The sequence below is a fragment of the Gambusia affinis genome, linkage group LG08 (genome assembly GCF_019740435.1).
Source record: "Gambusia affinis linkage group LG08, SWU_Gaff_1.0, whole genome shotgun sequence".
In the NCBI taxonomy this organism is placed as follows: domain Eukaryota; kingdom Metazoa; phylum Chordata; class Actinopteri; order Cyprinodontiformes; family Poeciliidae; genus Gambusia; species Gambusia affinis.
Window position 1 is genome coordinate 15,209,126 of NC_057875.1, and position 16,064 is coordinate 15,225,189.

The window sequence follows — 16,064 nt, forward strand, 5'->3', positions numbered from 1 at the left end:
ATGTAATGCAAGTATTTATTTACCTAAATCACAAAGACTGCTAACAGTCTTTGAGTTCTGATGAAATAAAAAGTTTCTATTTTAATTTTCTTTACACTGATTTAAAAAGCACTTAATCAATCTAAAAAAAAAAGAAAAAAAAAACTTGTGCAGATGACCCATATATATATAGAGTCCAAGAACTGCAATCATACAAAGTAACATAGGCCTACAGAACCCCTGTTAAATGCTAACATCTTTTAAACATGTTTTCCACTGGTTTCCTGTATAAACAAAACAATCACTGTTGTTGTAGTTTGGATCCCATAATATATAGAGAAACGTTTGGATCTTTTTATTTTATTTTTGTTCCATAAAACCTGCCTTTTCTGTATCCGTAATCTTGAATGTGCATGTTATGCACCTCTTGCGTTTCTTTTGACTAAGAAATAAACTTAACATTTACACCTAAAACAAACTCACTGGTATAAAAGTAAATTAACGTGCCTTGACTACAGGGTTCTAAAACAATTGTTGGATTGGAAAAAAACCTGTAGTGCTTTATTAAATTTTAAACCCCATGTAGATAAACATTCTTGTCAACTTTCCCCGCTTCTTAGGTTAGTGTATAGTTCATGTTTACATGTATCCTGTTTCACTTATTTAGAAGTACCGGTAAATGGCATATGTGCTGTAGTTCCAGAGGATTTACTGCAGCCAGACTTTTGGCTAAAGGGAGACCATGCTTGGTGGCCAGTACATTTGCAGCACCATATGGTAATCAGTGAAACTGAAATGATGGATGTGCACCTCATATTTTTCCCAAGTAGATAGTTAAAAAAAAAAATGCCTTTTTGTATTTCAACTTGTGCTTGTTATGAATAAAGTACTTTTTGTGCGAGACATATGAGCAGAGCGGAACTAGGGGCCAGCCGGATTTCAACCAGGAGATGAAGCTTTGTTCCTGGGTCAGTGGAGATTTATCTTCATCCTGTCCCCTCAGAGCTGCAGACTACGGCCGAGCTATATATTCAGGATGACAGACTGGCTCTGTAAAAGTCAGACCACACAGACCCGAAGGCTACCTCAGCAACAACTCTTTGAAAAAAATATGACACAGATATGTTGGCTTTCTTTTTTAAATTGATATGATTGCACAAGTGTTTGTGTAACACAGAATGTCAAAGAATCAGAATTCCCCACATATTTTGAATGTCAGGCTGCAACAAACTCATATTACATCAGTACTGACAGTAACGAAAGATCTTTGGGTTTAGTTTCTTCTTGGCTCTATCAGGGGACTTTATTATGAAATAGAAGATACATGTAACTGAGTTTCTCTTTCAGCTCTTCTGAAGCTTTTTTACACAGTTAATTGTCTCTCTGAATAATCTGTGCCCTTCTGTCTTTCTCAGGTACCTTGTGCTAGAACATGTGTCTGGTGGTGAACTGTTTGACTACTTGGTGAAGAAAGGCCGGTTAACACCAAAAGAGGCCAGAAAATTCTTTAGACAAATTATGTCTGCCCTGGATTTCTGCCACAGTCATTCAATATGGTAAGTTTTTCAATCTTGCTATTAAACGGCGTACTCCATCTGTTTATGACCGCTAAATGCTGTTGGTGGTGTAATGCTTTATTACACCACCAACTTGTGTAATAAATTTGATGTCACTGAATTTTACCTTTATGCTTTGAATTTTATGAGATATTCCAGCACACTACTATTCGCAATTGTGAAGTGCTACTTTGGAGGAGCTGCAGAGATCTGCCAAACTGGCAGAATCTCCCAATAGGACAACTAGAAATTGTGCTCGTCACAAATTTTAATGGAAAATTGGCAATGTAAAAGTTAATGTTGAAAACAAACTGTGCAAAAAAAAACCTTCCATATTTGGGAAGGTGGTCTGTCTGCGTGGGACCAATATTTTATAGCCTGCGTGAACAGTGTGTCAGAATAAAAACAGATTCTGATTGGGTGTAGATTTTGAAAATAATGTTTCCTTTCCCTCCCTCAGTTCTACCCTGCTTTGTGTTCTATTACATGAAATCCTAATGATAATTGAGATTTATTGTTGTGATGTGAAAAAAAATAGGAATATGTGGGGGTGAATATATTTACAAGACACTGCAAATAAGCAGAAAGTGGTTGCACTTTTAATTGATTTCTTTTTTTTTAAAATGTCCCGAAGTACTTAATGTGTTTAGGCCCCAATATGAGTCCAAGTGATGAGATATTTGTGGCTTTAAAAGTCACATTCCTCACATCCAATCCATAAAAATATCACTTACAACCTTACTCAGGGGGGTAGCACAGTCAATTTAGTTATCATACACCATTGAACACATAATGAGCTCTACAGTGATGAATCCTGCAATGAAACCATTTCCTCCTGAAGCGAGTCTGTGATCCAGTCTTCAGGATCTTTGGGAATACTCTTCAGCTATAAATCACACGATTTTATATAGAAAGTAAGCATAGAGAAAGCTGGATGTCACATGTTTATGTGTTTAGTATTTATAAACATCTCTTTAAAAATGTATACATTAAACTCATGAATGTGTTATGTGCTAAAATGCAAATGCAATATAACATAAATACAAATGTATTACTTACTATAAAGCAGTTTAGGTAAACAGGATTGGCTAAAAGTGAACTCTTAATTAAAGCATCACAAGTGTTAAATCTCTTTAGATATTTGTTTTCCGTTGATCCAAAGCAGCTGACACAAATTATCTCATACATTTTGTTGTCGTTCTGATCTGACACCCTGTGTGGAGCCTCAGGGGGTAATTTAAATGTTTACCAGCTCATAGACTAGAGGCAATCATATACTTCAAAAGTCAAACAAGTCAGCAGGGACTAAATTAGAGGGCTGTGTTTTGTGTTAATTTTTTTGTTTGAATGAATGTGTGCATAATTCACAGAAGCTTTTGTGATCCCAAAGCTTGAAAAGACTGTGTGCTTCTCTTGAGATTTGGTTTATAACTTTTTATAACATATGACTGCTATAACTTTGTAAAGAACATGTGAGGAAAAAAAACTGAGGAATGACAAAGACCGTATATTAATTCTTCAAATGAATTAGAGTAAAACTATTTATTTTTTAATTAAGTAAAGTAAAGCCTGGTGCAATATCTGTTATGTAAAAAATGTCACACTGTGGATAAAAAAACCTGCAAACTCAAGGATGAGATATTTAGTAATGCAAGCAACGACAGATTGAGAGTTAAGACTGGGAAATAGAATGCGTCTTTCACTCTATCTCAAACTTCTAACTTGTTTTTGTTAAACTGAGAACGGCAGTGTTTTTGCACATTAAAGTTGGACCTCTGCTGCCTCTTTTTATTTTTTTTTCCTAAGTTGAAAATAAGAGTTTGGCTTGAAGTCTGAGTGTACGTCATGGACTCAGTGATGGACCTACGCAAGCAGATTCTGGTGATGAAGTTCTGTTTTTAAAACTATCTTCTGACAGACCTGACCAGAACAGGTAGCAAAAAATATCCAAAAAGTAAAAGAGGATAATTTGACAGTGACACATTTAAAATTTGAGACTGTTTACAAAACATGAAGCATGCAGAACATGAAGCATGCAAATGTGATCTCAGATGAAATATTGCAGAACTGCCAGCACACACATGGCTAAACATGGCCACTGACCTTTACTGACCCTCTTTGTCTTGTAATCAGCTCTTCTTTCCAATTTTGTTACCTGAACCTTTCTCTGAGAGAATCTGGTATTTTGTCATCTTCATAGCATTCTTCTTAGCATTATATATTTGTCAACATTTCATCCTCAGAAATTTATTTTATTCATGTTTCATAAATGTTTGCATAATGCTTAAAAAACATTGACACAGCTTTAGCAGTTAGACATGTCAAACTATCTCTCTTTGAGAATATTACATCATTCTTTAATTCTAGAGTGATGCATTTTAGTTTGTTTAAAATTGAAAATGCATAACTGATGGATTCTGTATTGAACTCTGTGAGACCAAAAATAAGATGGGTTTTTTTCACAGCTGGGAATAGAGGAGAATTGTCCTACTTAAAGGAATTAGGTCTTTTATCAGCCTGTGTAAATAATGCCTGATAATAACTGAGAAGAACAGATTAGGCCAATTAGAGGAAAGCATCTGGGACTGACAGTGAGTGCATGCACACACATAAATGATCACAGCCCTTTTATAGCCAGACTCACCAGCATATTTATCTTTCTTGTTTTACCTTGGTGCCTTTGCTCTTCAAATCCCTTCACTAACACTCTAAGAAAATGATGCCTTGTGAATTTATCATGAGAAGGATTATTTAGGGGAGATGGGTCACCTGCTCAACCTTCATCTACCTTCCTCAATTAAGAGCAGACAGACAGAATCAGCCCTCCTCTCCTTCCTTCCATCCCTTCCTAATGAGATCCCAGCATCCCCCCCTCAACAACTTAAAAAAAGACTTTCAGCAATCATTTCTTTCGTTTCTGAGTGTTTGCGCAGGGGACCTACGTAGGCCATTAGAACTGCTCTGCTTTCTCTGTGACTCAGTATCAGGGTAAGGGCATGGGTGGGTGGGGATTTGAGGGAGAGGGTTGTCACACATGTTTCTCAGCAATCTTTTTGTGCACACCTCCCACTTTTTCTTTTTTTTTCTTCTTATTTTTACTTCATGTTGCTGTTCTCCACCCCCGTTTGATCCCCAAATATCTCTCTTGGGCCAAATTGTTTCAGATCTGTATATAACTGAGAAAGAATAAAGAAAGAAAGCCCTGTTATGACTCAGAGTTTTGCTTTCCTGACTTTTGTTCAGAAAGATTATCTTTTTCATATGGAGGGAGAGAAAGGGAAAGCATGTAAGAAAGAATCTATAGCTAGAACAAATGCATAACAAATCCTGGGGCTGTGGAAATGACCGCTGTGTTCTCTGTTCCTCTTTTTATCACTTGATAAAAAGTTTGTTGTAGAGCTACAAAGACCAGAATTTTGAGTAATTTGTAATATATGTTATTTGTATAATGTACTGCTGAGTTTAAAATAAAACTTTGGATTTCCAATCTATTATTATCTTAAAGAACTAATGTACAAGACCATACAGCTGAAACTAGATATCTTACATAAATTGTTTTATGGATTTTTTTCCCCTTTGTGACTGAAATTAAATGAGAATAAATGTTTATTTTCTTTTAGGTCTGTTAGGATCACAGAACCTATTTATATATTTTGTTTAAATCAGTTTTAATTTATTTTTTACAAAGTTAAATGTTTATATAAATTAAGATTACTGTAACTTTAAACAGTTTGGTGAAACCCCAGTAATATTTTACGCTCATTGGATTCTGATGGGTTAATACTCAAAATTTATTTAAATGAAGTCTTGCCAGTGGATATATATTTAAGTGAAGTCTTTAAACAAGGTCTGGGGAATATATCAATAACAATACATATTGCAATAGACCCATAGTCAATATTTTATAGAATATACATCCAATAGAACCTTCCAGTCCTGAACCACACAGCATTCTGGGGGATGTAGGCAGAAGAAAGGCCTTAGCCTCTCAACCTCTCACAGCCAGCTTAGCAACATGGGTGAGGTCAACTAACTCACACACTCTTTTGTTACCTAGCATCAACCTGTTGTGCTGTGGAAGTTTCAGGTTTCATCACCGTGCCTCCTAACAGTTTAAGAAAAAAATAAATAAATAGTGCTGAGTGAAATTTGGCAGTATTTCAAATATTTAAATATTAAAGATTAATCTAACCTTAATACAAAATGGTGCCAATAATTTAAAAAATGCTGAGTAAAACCCAAATGAAAAGTGAAATCTAAATAGACGTTGTTCAGACATTGGTCATTTTATGCATCTTTGTCTATGCATCTTAAAAGTTTGTAAAATCATTACATGTAATGATCATTTAAGCCAATGTCACATTGTATACTATGGGCCAACTGGTCAACAAATGGCACCAATAAAACAATTTTGACTGTTTCTGTTCTACTAACTAGGTCACAGATTAAAATTACATGCAATGACCAAGCTTCTAAAATACACACTGTCATGCATACTTGTACACGCTTCTTGAAATGCTGTATTTTCATGGTGCTGCTGCCTCTATCTGAGCATGCTGAGAAGGACCTCCTCCAGGAATCCCATTGAACCCACACAGTGTCATAATGAGGGGTCACAGAGGTTCTACTGAAAAGATTAAAATGAGCGCTAATATAACTGTGTAACTCCAGGACTGGGGGAAAAAAGTCAAAAAAGAAACTGCCAAAGGTCAACTTTGAGGGTGATTGCACAAGCAAATTAGTTTCCATCATTTCTTTAGTTGTCACAGAAAATACAGTTGTTTGCAGTGCTGTTGAGAGACATTTTGCTGAGTTGCATCAGCCAAAATATCTTAATGTTCTTGGTTGCATGATGCAGTTACTGCAAATTTGCTGGCTGCACATTCAATGACCTCTGTTGGCTTTAAATCTGGTGATGATGGAGTAGAGTAAGTTAGTCTGACATTTCAATGTTCAACTGGTGCTAAATGAAGTATGCCAAAAAATACTCCCATGCCATTGCATCAACACCAGTGGAAGTTCTCCACCTTAAATAATTATTAGAATTATTATAACTATTTGTATTTACGTGGATTTTTTTGTATTCCTTCAAGGATTTGCTAAAGGAGAACTTTTTTACAAAGCACCACCAAAACATGAACTTCACAGCTGGCAACAGTTGTTAGCCTTGTTCCCTATTCTCATTTACTTCTACATTTTATTCTCTCTGTGGCAACTTTCATGCTGCCACAGAGAGAATGATTGCTTAAATCTACTTTGTACTTTTGATATTAGAACTTGAGCAAGTCATATTTACCAAATCTAGGTACTTAAATGTGTTGAGTCCCTGTCATTATCTGATTTGCTATTGCTGTTGGGAAGCTGTTCAGCTGTACCTAATAATAAAGTGGCTCATCAGTTCAAACCTGAATTAAAACCTAAACACCTCCATTATTATGGATGGAAAGTATTCAGTTTGTGGCATGCTGCCACAGTGACTTTGATACATACACGGCCACTCTTGACAGATTCATCTCTTGAATATTTAATAATACGTTTTCTTGAAAGATGCCTGTCAGAACATTCAATGTCACCTTAGAAAAGTGAAACATTTCTTGGATTTAAAATCACATCTTTATTTCTAGTGCAGTTGTCACTTTCCAGCCGTTCCACCAGAGAAATGAAATGCTGGAATTATTCAATGGAGATATTAGATATTTATTCTCACATTCTTGGATCTGTTTGAGAGGTCACTCATGATAAAATACTTTGATAACATCTTCCTCTCTGTATTTTTTTATTTATTTATTTTTTGATAATAGCAGACGCTTTGGAATCTGAATAATATATCTGACAAATTTAAAAGAATCTGATTAAACTTCCCAAAATCTAAGATCAGGCATTCAGTGATATTTTTTTTTACATTTCCTGTGAGCAAAACACATTAGTAAAGCTGTAGTCAGCTAAAGTTTACAGCTTTAGCTGCATTATGCCACATTGTCAGAGCTGACTTAATCCGTTTGACAAAAGTGTCCTCTCATGTGAAAACATCAAGTTTGGTAAGATTTCAGTCCTCTGATGATAATTTCTCTAACGGTGCCAGTTAAACCATTTCAGTGCAACTTTAAATTGGAGAAGTTTATGTTATACTGAAATAAAATGAACAATAACAATTGAGGTTGTAGTGTGGTGTATAGTTTCTGAATAAGGGGAAAAAAATATATATTATAGTATGGGATAGATATGGTGGGAAAAGACTGAGAAGGAGAAAGGTAATAGAAAATTTAAAAAATGTAAAATAAGTTGGAAATATTGCCTAGTGTGTGTAAAAATAACAGATTGCATTTCAAAATGTATTATGATTGTCAAGTTTTCTCATCACACTTATTTAGTACAAAGTATGGATAACTACTTCAAGGAGCAACTTGTTCCAATGGTTACTGTCATTAAAGATCTTGAGTCGCTTCAGATTTTTATTATCTGTGGCAATCCTTCTGTGCTCTTCTGGCAGCTTGTTTGTTTGTTCTGCCTTGAAGGTCTGTTGCTCATCCCATCATCCCCTGTCAAACTCGTCCGGATTAAGAGAAAACGCAATGTTGCACACAAAGATTTGGCACAAATAGGACATGTTTTTTTTTTTTTTGTATGCGTTTTACAGATCTTGCTGTTATTGTAATCCCACTTCTTGGTCACTGCATTACATGCAACAATACAGGACTGGTTTAGTGTTACTCAAAATTTGAAAAGAATACAGTAAAATCCACCAAAATAAACATCAAAAGTTTCTGAAGTCAGTTAAGAAAATGGAAGTTTCCCTTTTTCTGGTTAGAAATCCAGTATAATTGCTGACTCTTTATGAGATAACTAGTAAAATTGGAACAGTCTTATTGGAGGAAATAAAAGTGTGACTGAATAAAATGCACTAAGTTTGCATCAACAAACCAAAATATTTGAAAGATTTATTTCAGTTTTTCTAGACCGAACAGACACCCATCAAAAATATAAATATACTTATATCTTTGACTTAACAAAACTATACAACAATAATGTTGGTAATTGTGATATGTATTTGAATTCATCTGTTTGCTTTAGGAAAAGTTTTATTATAGTTATGAATTTCCAAAGTCAGTCCTGCTATTAATTAAGCTGTACATATTTAAAGGATGTTGTTTTATGATTAGGTTATGTGTTAAAATGCAACAAAGCATTTGACATTTCATTGGGAAAAGCTCCTAATGAATTAATAAACTTAACAGGCAACCAGGGTAACATAATTTTAAGCAAAACAGCTCATTATATTTAACGTTCTTCAAAATATTTCAACATTTTTATTAACTGAATAGTTAAATATCTAAAAATAAGAAAAAAAAAATCTTCAATAGTATTAAATTATGGTGTATCTAACACAAGTTTCATGACATATGTTATACTGTGGAGTGTAAATGCTAGCCAACCAAAAATAAAACATTCACACACACAGTCTTTCACTGATCAGACCTTCATACTGCAGAACAATTAGTGTGTGAGCTTTTTCCTGTTCGTTTCTGTAATATTCAAAGGGGGGTGATGTGCATCGGATATGCTCAGATCATAGACACACTGTCCATGTGGATTTGCGGTGCAACAGAGAAAACAAAGCTATGTCACACTTCTTTCTGCACAGTACTATGATGGGACAGATGGGATTAATTTGATGCTCTGCGGAGAAACAAGACATTCTGATTGGCTATGTGACTTAAACTTTTTATATTTTTAAAGAATACTCCATATACTGTATCATAAAATCTTTAATAAAGTCAGTGTTGATGCATTGTGAAAATAAAGAAATAATTAGTGTACATTTTATATGTTCTGGAGGAGCCGATTTGCACCACACATATCCTGCTCCCGGCAGTGTGAGAATCAGTGTTAAAAAAATGGTTCGTGTCATGTTGGTAAATTAAATTTGAGGAATTGTAAAACATATGCATCTATTCAATTTAAGGCTTTTTAATGTTATTTCAGGGTTCTATGCTGTCAAAGAAAAAAAGTTGAATGCAATCCAGTTCAGTTCCTTTCCTTCAAATGCTGTCCAGTAGGAGACAAATACACAATGACAAGACAAATATCTTCATTAGATCTTTATGTTGAATTTAAATCATATCTATAATTGATTCTGTGTAATGAGTTAGAATGACCAGCACTGGTTAGATCAGAGAGGATGTTGTTTAATACATGAGCATAAATTTATCTCAATAAATTACAACATCAAGGCATTCAATGATTCAGTTCTAGATGTGAAACTCATGTAGGAGACAGATCCATGACACACATTCAGTGCATTTCAAGTGTTATTTCTGTTAATGGTTGTGACTTACAACCAAAGAATCCAAAATGCAGTTGTTAGGTTAAGTAAAATATTACATTTTAATTTATGGAATGTCAGTCTAGGAGAAAGTATGTCCATGTGCTGCACAGTTCATGCCAAAAATACCTTTAACATAAAAAAAAATATAATACACAATGACTCTTCTGTATAGTTGCTTCTAAGATTCATCTTCCTTTTTGTGTCTTTTGTGTTTTGTTTTGTTTTTTCTTAGCCAGGTAAAATCCTTAACACATAGAACCAACAGCTGCAGCGTGTCACCTGGATACATAAGTGCATGGTGGTTCAATTAAGCACCATTTCTTATGAATCTTATTGAAACTTGAATGGGCTTTGCTTCAAAATTCTCAGTTCTGCTCTTGTTGCCTGAGTAGCTTGGACACATTACATAAAACATTGTGACAGCCAACCGCTCTAGGAATTTATTTACAACTGAATTTTTATTTTTATTTTTTTTTGTATTTTTTTTCTTACTGTTCATAAATGCGATGTAATGAATCTTAGTTTCCCTTTTGGAATTGAATTTACTTTAATATATTTACTTTTATGTTAACACCATCACTAGTGAAAAAATATTTTTACCTTAATAGTGTCATTGGTGGTTTTTCTATGTTTTTGTTTTGTTTGTGTTGCCTGTTGTCTCATGCCTTATCTCCAGGTGTTTTGAAAATACGATTCTTGTAGACCTATTTACCTTGAAGACAATCAGTGTTACTGCTTAACATGCAAATAGCTATAACAGTAAATGTTTACTTCTCCCTCATTTGCGTTGACATTATTAACTAAAACTCTGACTGACACCACCTTCAACTGATTCCAGTACGAACTAAAAGAGGTTATAGCCTAGGGACAACTGTTTTAGATGCTATCTGTGTCTTATTTCAATTATAGCTTGGATCACAGAAACTGCCAGCATGATAACGAACCTGCTGACAGCTTCTCCCCGAGGGCAGAAAATGAGTTGTACAACAATTGATGTCGTCTGAGGTTAAATGTCCGTTCTGATGAAGCATTGTTCAAAGGCTGACGTATTCAGCTGTGGTGCCATCTCCCCTTTCCCAACATTGGCTTTAAGAGAAGATGAAAGTAAAGCTTATGACGTTTAGACAGCTCTGTGGCTTTTTAACCCCATGTGGGGACGTATTGTGAGAAGTTAAGCAAGTCTAACATTGATTAAGTTTGAAACCATGCAGCTAAATATGACACAACATTGAGCTTATTTAGTATACATGCTTAGTATAATTTGAGAGTTTTAAATAACAGGGAATGGAGAATTAAAGAAAGAGAAGACACTGCAGAATTAATAAAAAGGAATATCAAAGATTGAGCTTGACTGTAGAAGATTTTTGAGGGTGGGGCAGACTCTAGAGAAGTTCTGCACAGCTCCTCTGTCCAGCTCATGTCCTAATGTAAAATTCATTGATGAAACCTCTGAAGAAATCTTTTCCTCTGCCTTTGTCGAAGGCAGAATTTTGTCAGTGCTTTACAATGCTTTACAAACTTCAAAGGGTTGCCAACGCACATCAAAAATAGTGATTAGATATTCATAAAATTTGGTAGACTAATAAGAGAGCTTTTTAACAAGAAGAAGGAAAGTCATTTTGGAGGGTAAAAAGTTTTTTTGTTTTTTTTCCCCACAAACTCAGTGCTTCTACGACTGTACCATAGCTGGTATAACTGGTTCTTAACTGGATCTTAACTAGTTTTTTTAGAAGCTTGCTTGGTTTTTTTGTATCAACACACAGTCATGTCACAATCACATGTAAAATGTATCTTCCGTTGCGTTGCTCTTTTGCAATCTGAATTTCTTTAGATTCACATAGAAGGAACACAGTTTACAAACCAAATCACAGCATTTGTCTCATTATCAATCATATCTTAATGTCAGCACTCCAATTTATATTAATTGTTTTAGTACGCAATGTGGGTTTATCTAAATTTTACACAATGTATAAAAGCATTTTCAGAGTTGTGTTGCATATTGTACTTGGCTTTGCAAAAGTATCCATTGACATTATAAGTAGGATTTTATATGATACACCAACTCAATATAATGCTCTACTTTGATTTGGATATACAATAAGCATATATGTGTTGAGTTATCTTGAGTCAATTCAAAGTATTTACTCAAGACAATATTAAGTCAATACTTTTGTTTTAATATGGCTGCAAGTCTTATAAAGTCTCTATCAACTTTGCTGTTAAAGTTCTTTGCAAAATATCTGAAATCCACTTAGATTGGTAGGAGAGGATTTGTTCAAATCTAATTTTAAGTTTAGCTACAGCCTCTCACTTCATTCAGGTCTTGGACTTTGACTGAGCCATTCTTGCGCATTACAGTGCTTTGATTATTTTGGCTTCCATGACTCCTCCAGAGTTATCTTTAGCTTCTTGGTTGCTTCTCTGATTCACAATAGTGTTCCCTGGCTTTTTTATTATAGATGGACAGCCAGGTCTTAGGAGATTGTAGTTGTGCTACACTCTGTATTCAGGGATTGAAATGCTCTTAATAAATAGGCCTGCAGGATTCACAATCATTTGCTTCAGACCCTAGTGCCTTATTGTGGTAATTTTGCACAACTGGAAAATAATTTTTTTTATCATGCTTGAAGTGCTATGCAAATATTTTATCTTCATTTTAAGACCTTTTGGAAATGTTTTGCTTGTCCACAGAAATGAAATGCTTGACTGAAACAGTGTTTAAACATTTATGTACAGCTTTTTGGATAGTGCTGACAAAACAGATGGATTAATATCAGTGTTTGCACACACTTCTAAAGTAGTTCTCAGTCTTGGCAAACATCTCCAGAGTGGAAGAGTCTGATGTAACATAACCCCAATCCCTGAAAGGGATTCTAAATGCACAATAAAATGGTATCACAGCTCCTCTTACGGCTGTTACTCATCAAAATTGAGACTTTAACCTCAGACACCCCCTCAGCATCCACGACATGAGAAGGTTATTCCTCTCAGCGGTCCATTTTAAGTCGGAAGTTGATGTCCGCTGGATATTATCCCCCCTGCTGTGTTTAGTGGTAATGAATGGCAGTTAATGAACACCACCGCTGAGGCAGGCTTCCCCTGGTTCCCCATTTTTGCCACCCATTTGCTGGTGGCTATCTGGGAGATGAGAGGAAAGAAGACAGGGGAAAGGACACAGCAGGAGGTCTGTCACACCTTGTACTATCCCAACACTGAGGCGGGAGCTGTGTGGCTTCAACATGACAGATCAAAGAGAGATGTTGCACAGAGGAAAGGGGCAGGTTAGGATGCTTTGTTCTTTCCAGGCACAAAAATGTTTATGGAGTTTGACAGACCTTTCAATAAGACCTTTTGTTTCTCCTCAGTTTCCTTTATTAGATCCCGTAATCTTGTCTTTTTCATGTTTCATTAACTGGTTTCTGTTCCTGTTTTACAGCCACAGGGATCTAAAGCCTGAGAACCTATTGCTAGATGAAAAGAACAATATCAGGATAGCAGACTTTGGTATGGCCTCTCTTCAGGTTGGAGACAGCCTATTGGAAACCAGCTGCGGGTAAGTGCAATCAAAAGCAATTACCACTATAACGCATTAAGTCATATCATACAGTGTCGAAATCTAGCAAGCCAGAAACTGCTATAAATGTAAATATTCCTTGCAGTTTTAGTAGAGGAGTAAAAAGAAGCAGGGAATGATTAGTGGAGTGAACAGGTCAGCCTCTTTCCTAAACCTCCACAGTCTACAGTGTAAATCTACGGAGTAGAGGCTTTTGCCATCTACTGTCTCGGAGCACGGCCAGGGCCTTGGCCAAACATTACTGCTCTCCATCTCCTTCCCTCTCACAGAGGAGTTTATGATCCAACATTTACCATTTCACTAGCCTCATCAATCCTACAACTACAATGAATTTGCCTGTAGGAGAAGTCACTTTCAGAGTTGGATGGCTGTTATCAAGTAGAAGCCTGTAGTCCCCGTGTTACGAATACTCCTTTTTAAACCTGAACTGCCTGGATGAAATAACTTTTTCACAGTTTGCTTTAAAAACACCAATTACCTGCTCCTTTTTAAATCTCTTAAATGGCAGACATTACATTGTTTTTGGAAATACAGCATATCCCTTGAAAGAGGTTGAAAGTTTCAAAAAGATCAAACAACAGTATTGCTGTAGCCATTCAGACTTCTTGTTACTACCATTAGGTTTCTCACACTCTTGCTGCCTTGACCATAAATAAAATAAATGAAACAAGCCTGATCAGAATTAAAATAATTCTGTGTTTTAATGTGAATGTTGTCAGGAGTATTTTTGCTTTGTCATGTTATTGCTTTCACATATGGGTGATTTGAGGGCCCTGTGACATCTGCGCCCTGCACAGATTGTCTCTGTCCAGATTAAGCTGAAATTTCACCTCCATGCAATTTAGAAAGTGCACATGTTCACAGGGAAGAGATGACGATCTCAGTCTATCCCTCCCTCTTTCTCTGGGCTTCTCATCCTCCCATCATATGCATGGCCACTTCAGCATGATTATGCAGATGTATTCATCCAGCTGAAACTGTTGCATATATATATTTTTTTCCATCAGTTGCACTAATGCCTAAACTCTTGTGACTCATCGGTAAAGAACAGCCCAACTGTATGTGTACATATTTTCATGGCAATAGAATATGTGAATCAGAAAAAAAGTCACCTTTTAACAGTGATTACTGTGAAATAAGACATTTTTAGCACTCCTTACTCAGCAGTATCTATTAACTAAGTCCATCTGTTCTTTAATGTACTTTACCTTGCATTTTTTTTTTGGTTGAATTTCTAATGTCATCCAGGTGCATTGCATTTGCTGAGTTTAATGTTTGAGGTATGCATATTCCAAAGTAGGTCTAGAAGTTGTTTTTTTTTGGGGGGCGGGGGGGTTGCCTTCAGATCCATCATCACTCTGTGAGCATGTCTCAGAAATGTCTGGGCAGTGTGTCTACGTGTTTATCTGCAGGAGTCCAATACATGTGCCATAAACTGTAATTGTGGTTATTGATTATTCATGCTCTTCTGGTTGCCCCATCCCTAAGTGTAGATATGACACTTTTTAATTAAACAGATTTATCTGGGTGCCCTCTCACCATGCAGCAGTCTGACACAAATGTATTCCATTTGCTTTGGGTAATGGAGCCGAGTGGAGATGAGACTTGCCTCAGGTAGGGGGAGTGGGGGGGCTTCAGAGAACATCCGACACATAAACACACAGAGACCCACAGATGCGTTAAAGGAGCAGAGGAACTAGCAAGTGCTTACAAACATGGAGCAAGAGAATCACATGTCTAAACAAACTCAGCTGTGGGTTTATCCATGTTTCATAATTATTTCTGTAACATGTTTAAAGTGATAGAGGTATAAATATGGCTCCAAAGACTTACATTTGTGCATTATACCAGCACACCCATGTTTGATATGGCAGAGTATATTGTATTCATTATAGTAAAAATTTATTCAGCTGTGAGAAAAGAAAAGCAAGAGGGAAGAAGTTAAACTTAACACATACAATTCTCCTTTTATATCTTACACGGTGCCTTCCACCCATCTCTCTCCAGTAGGGAGTTTCTCTACGTTTCTCCCATCTCTGGTGAATTGGTACCTCTGTCCCTAAATCAAACCTGGTTCAAAAGAGTTTCGGTTGGAAAGAGATGAAAAAAATAACATCTTCATTGAAAACTCCGTTATCAGTTCCATAAGTATAACACCTGGTCAGAAACCTTCGTTATCAGTTCATTCTTCCCAGTAAATAAGCCAAAGTTTTATTTTCCAAGACAATTCATAGCTGTTATCACCAGGTTTGTATTTATCGAGGAGAGTTGCGATGGTGTGAAATATTAGCTTTATAAACATGTTTGCACATCTGTTGTTTTCAGCTGAATATCTACTGAATATTTCTCTAAATGTTAAGTTTTTTGTTTGTTTGTTTTTCTTTTTTTATCCAAAGCACACATAGGCGGTAAAATAAGTTGACCAATACTACCTTACTGTTTACTCTGAGATTGAAAAAAAAAGATTTGTTCCATTTCAGCTTGCTGCTTAAAAAAAGTTGCAGGACTCAGTCAGTAGAGCCGTTTCTGGGAAAGAAGCACCTCATTGATATTTCTGATCACTTAAATGGAAGGAAAGAAATTCCAGACTTTTTTGAAATGAATCCAAGATTTCAGTGGAATGGAAGGG

General features: G+C 35.8%; 1 protein-coding gene across 4 annotated transcripts in view; it reads left to right on the plus strand.

Annotated features, from left to right (window-relative positions):
• Positions 1-16,064, plus strand: part of brsk2a (BR serine/threonine kinase 2a) — a 190,750-nt gene that overhangs the window by 137,388 nt on the left and 37,298 nt on the right. For all 4 annotated transcript variants that reach the window (XM_044124170.1, XM_044124169.1, XM_044124172.1 and 1 more), the window contains 2 exons: positions 1,395-1,535; positions 13,298-13,414. In XM_044124170.1, coding sequence (XP_043980105.1) covers positions 1,395-1,535; positions 13,298-13,414 — 258 coding nt within the window. The remainder of the gene's footprint in view (positions 1-1,394; positions 1,536-13,297; positions 13,415-16,064) is intronic.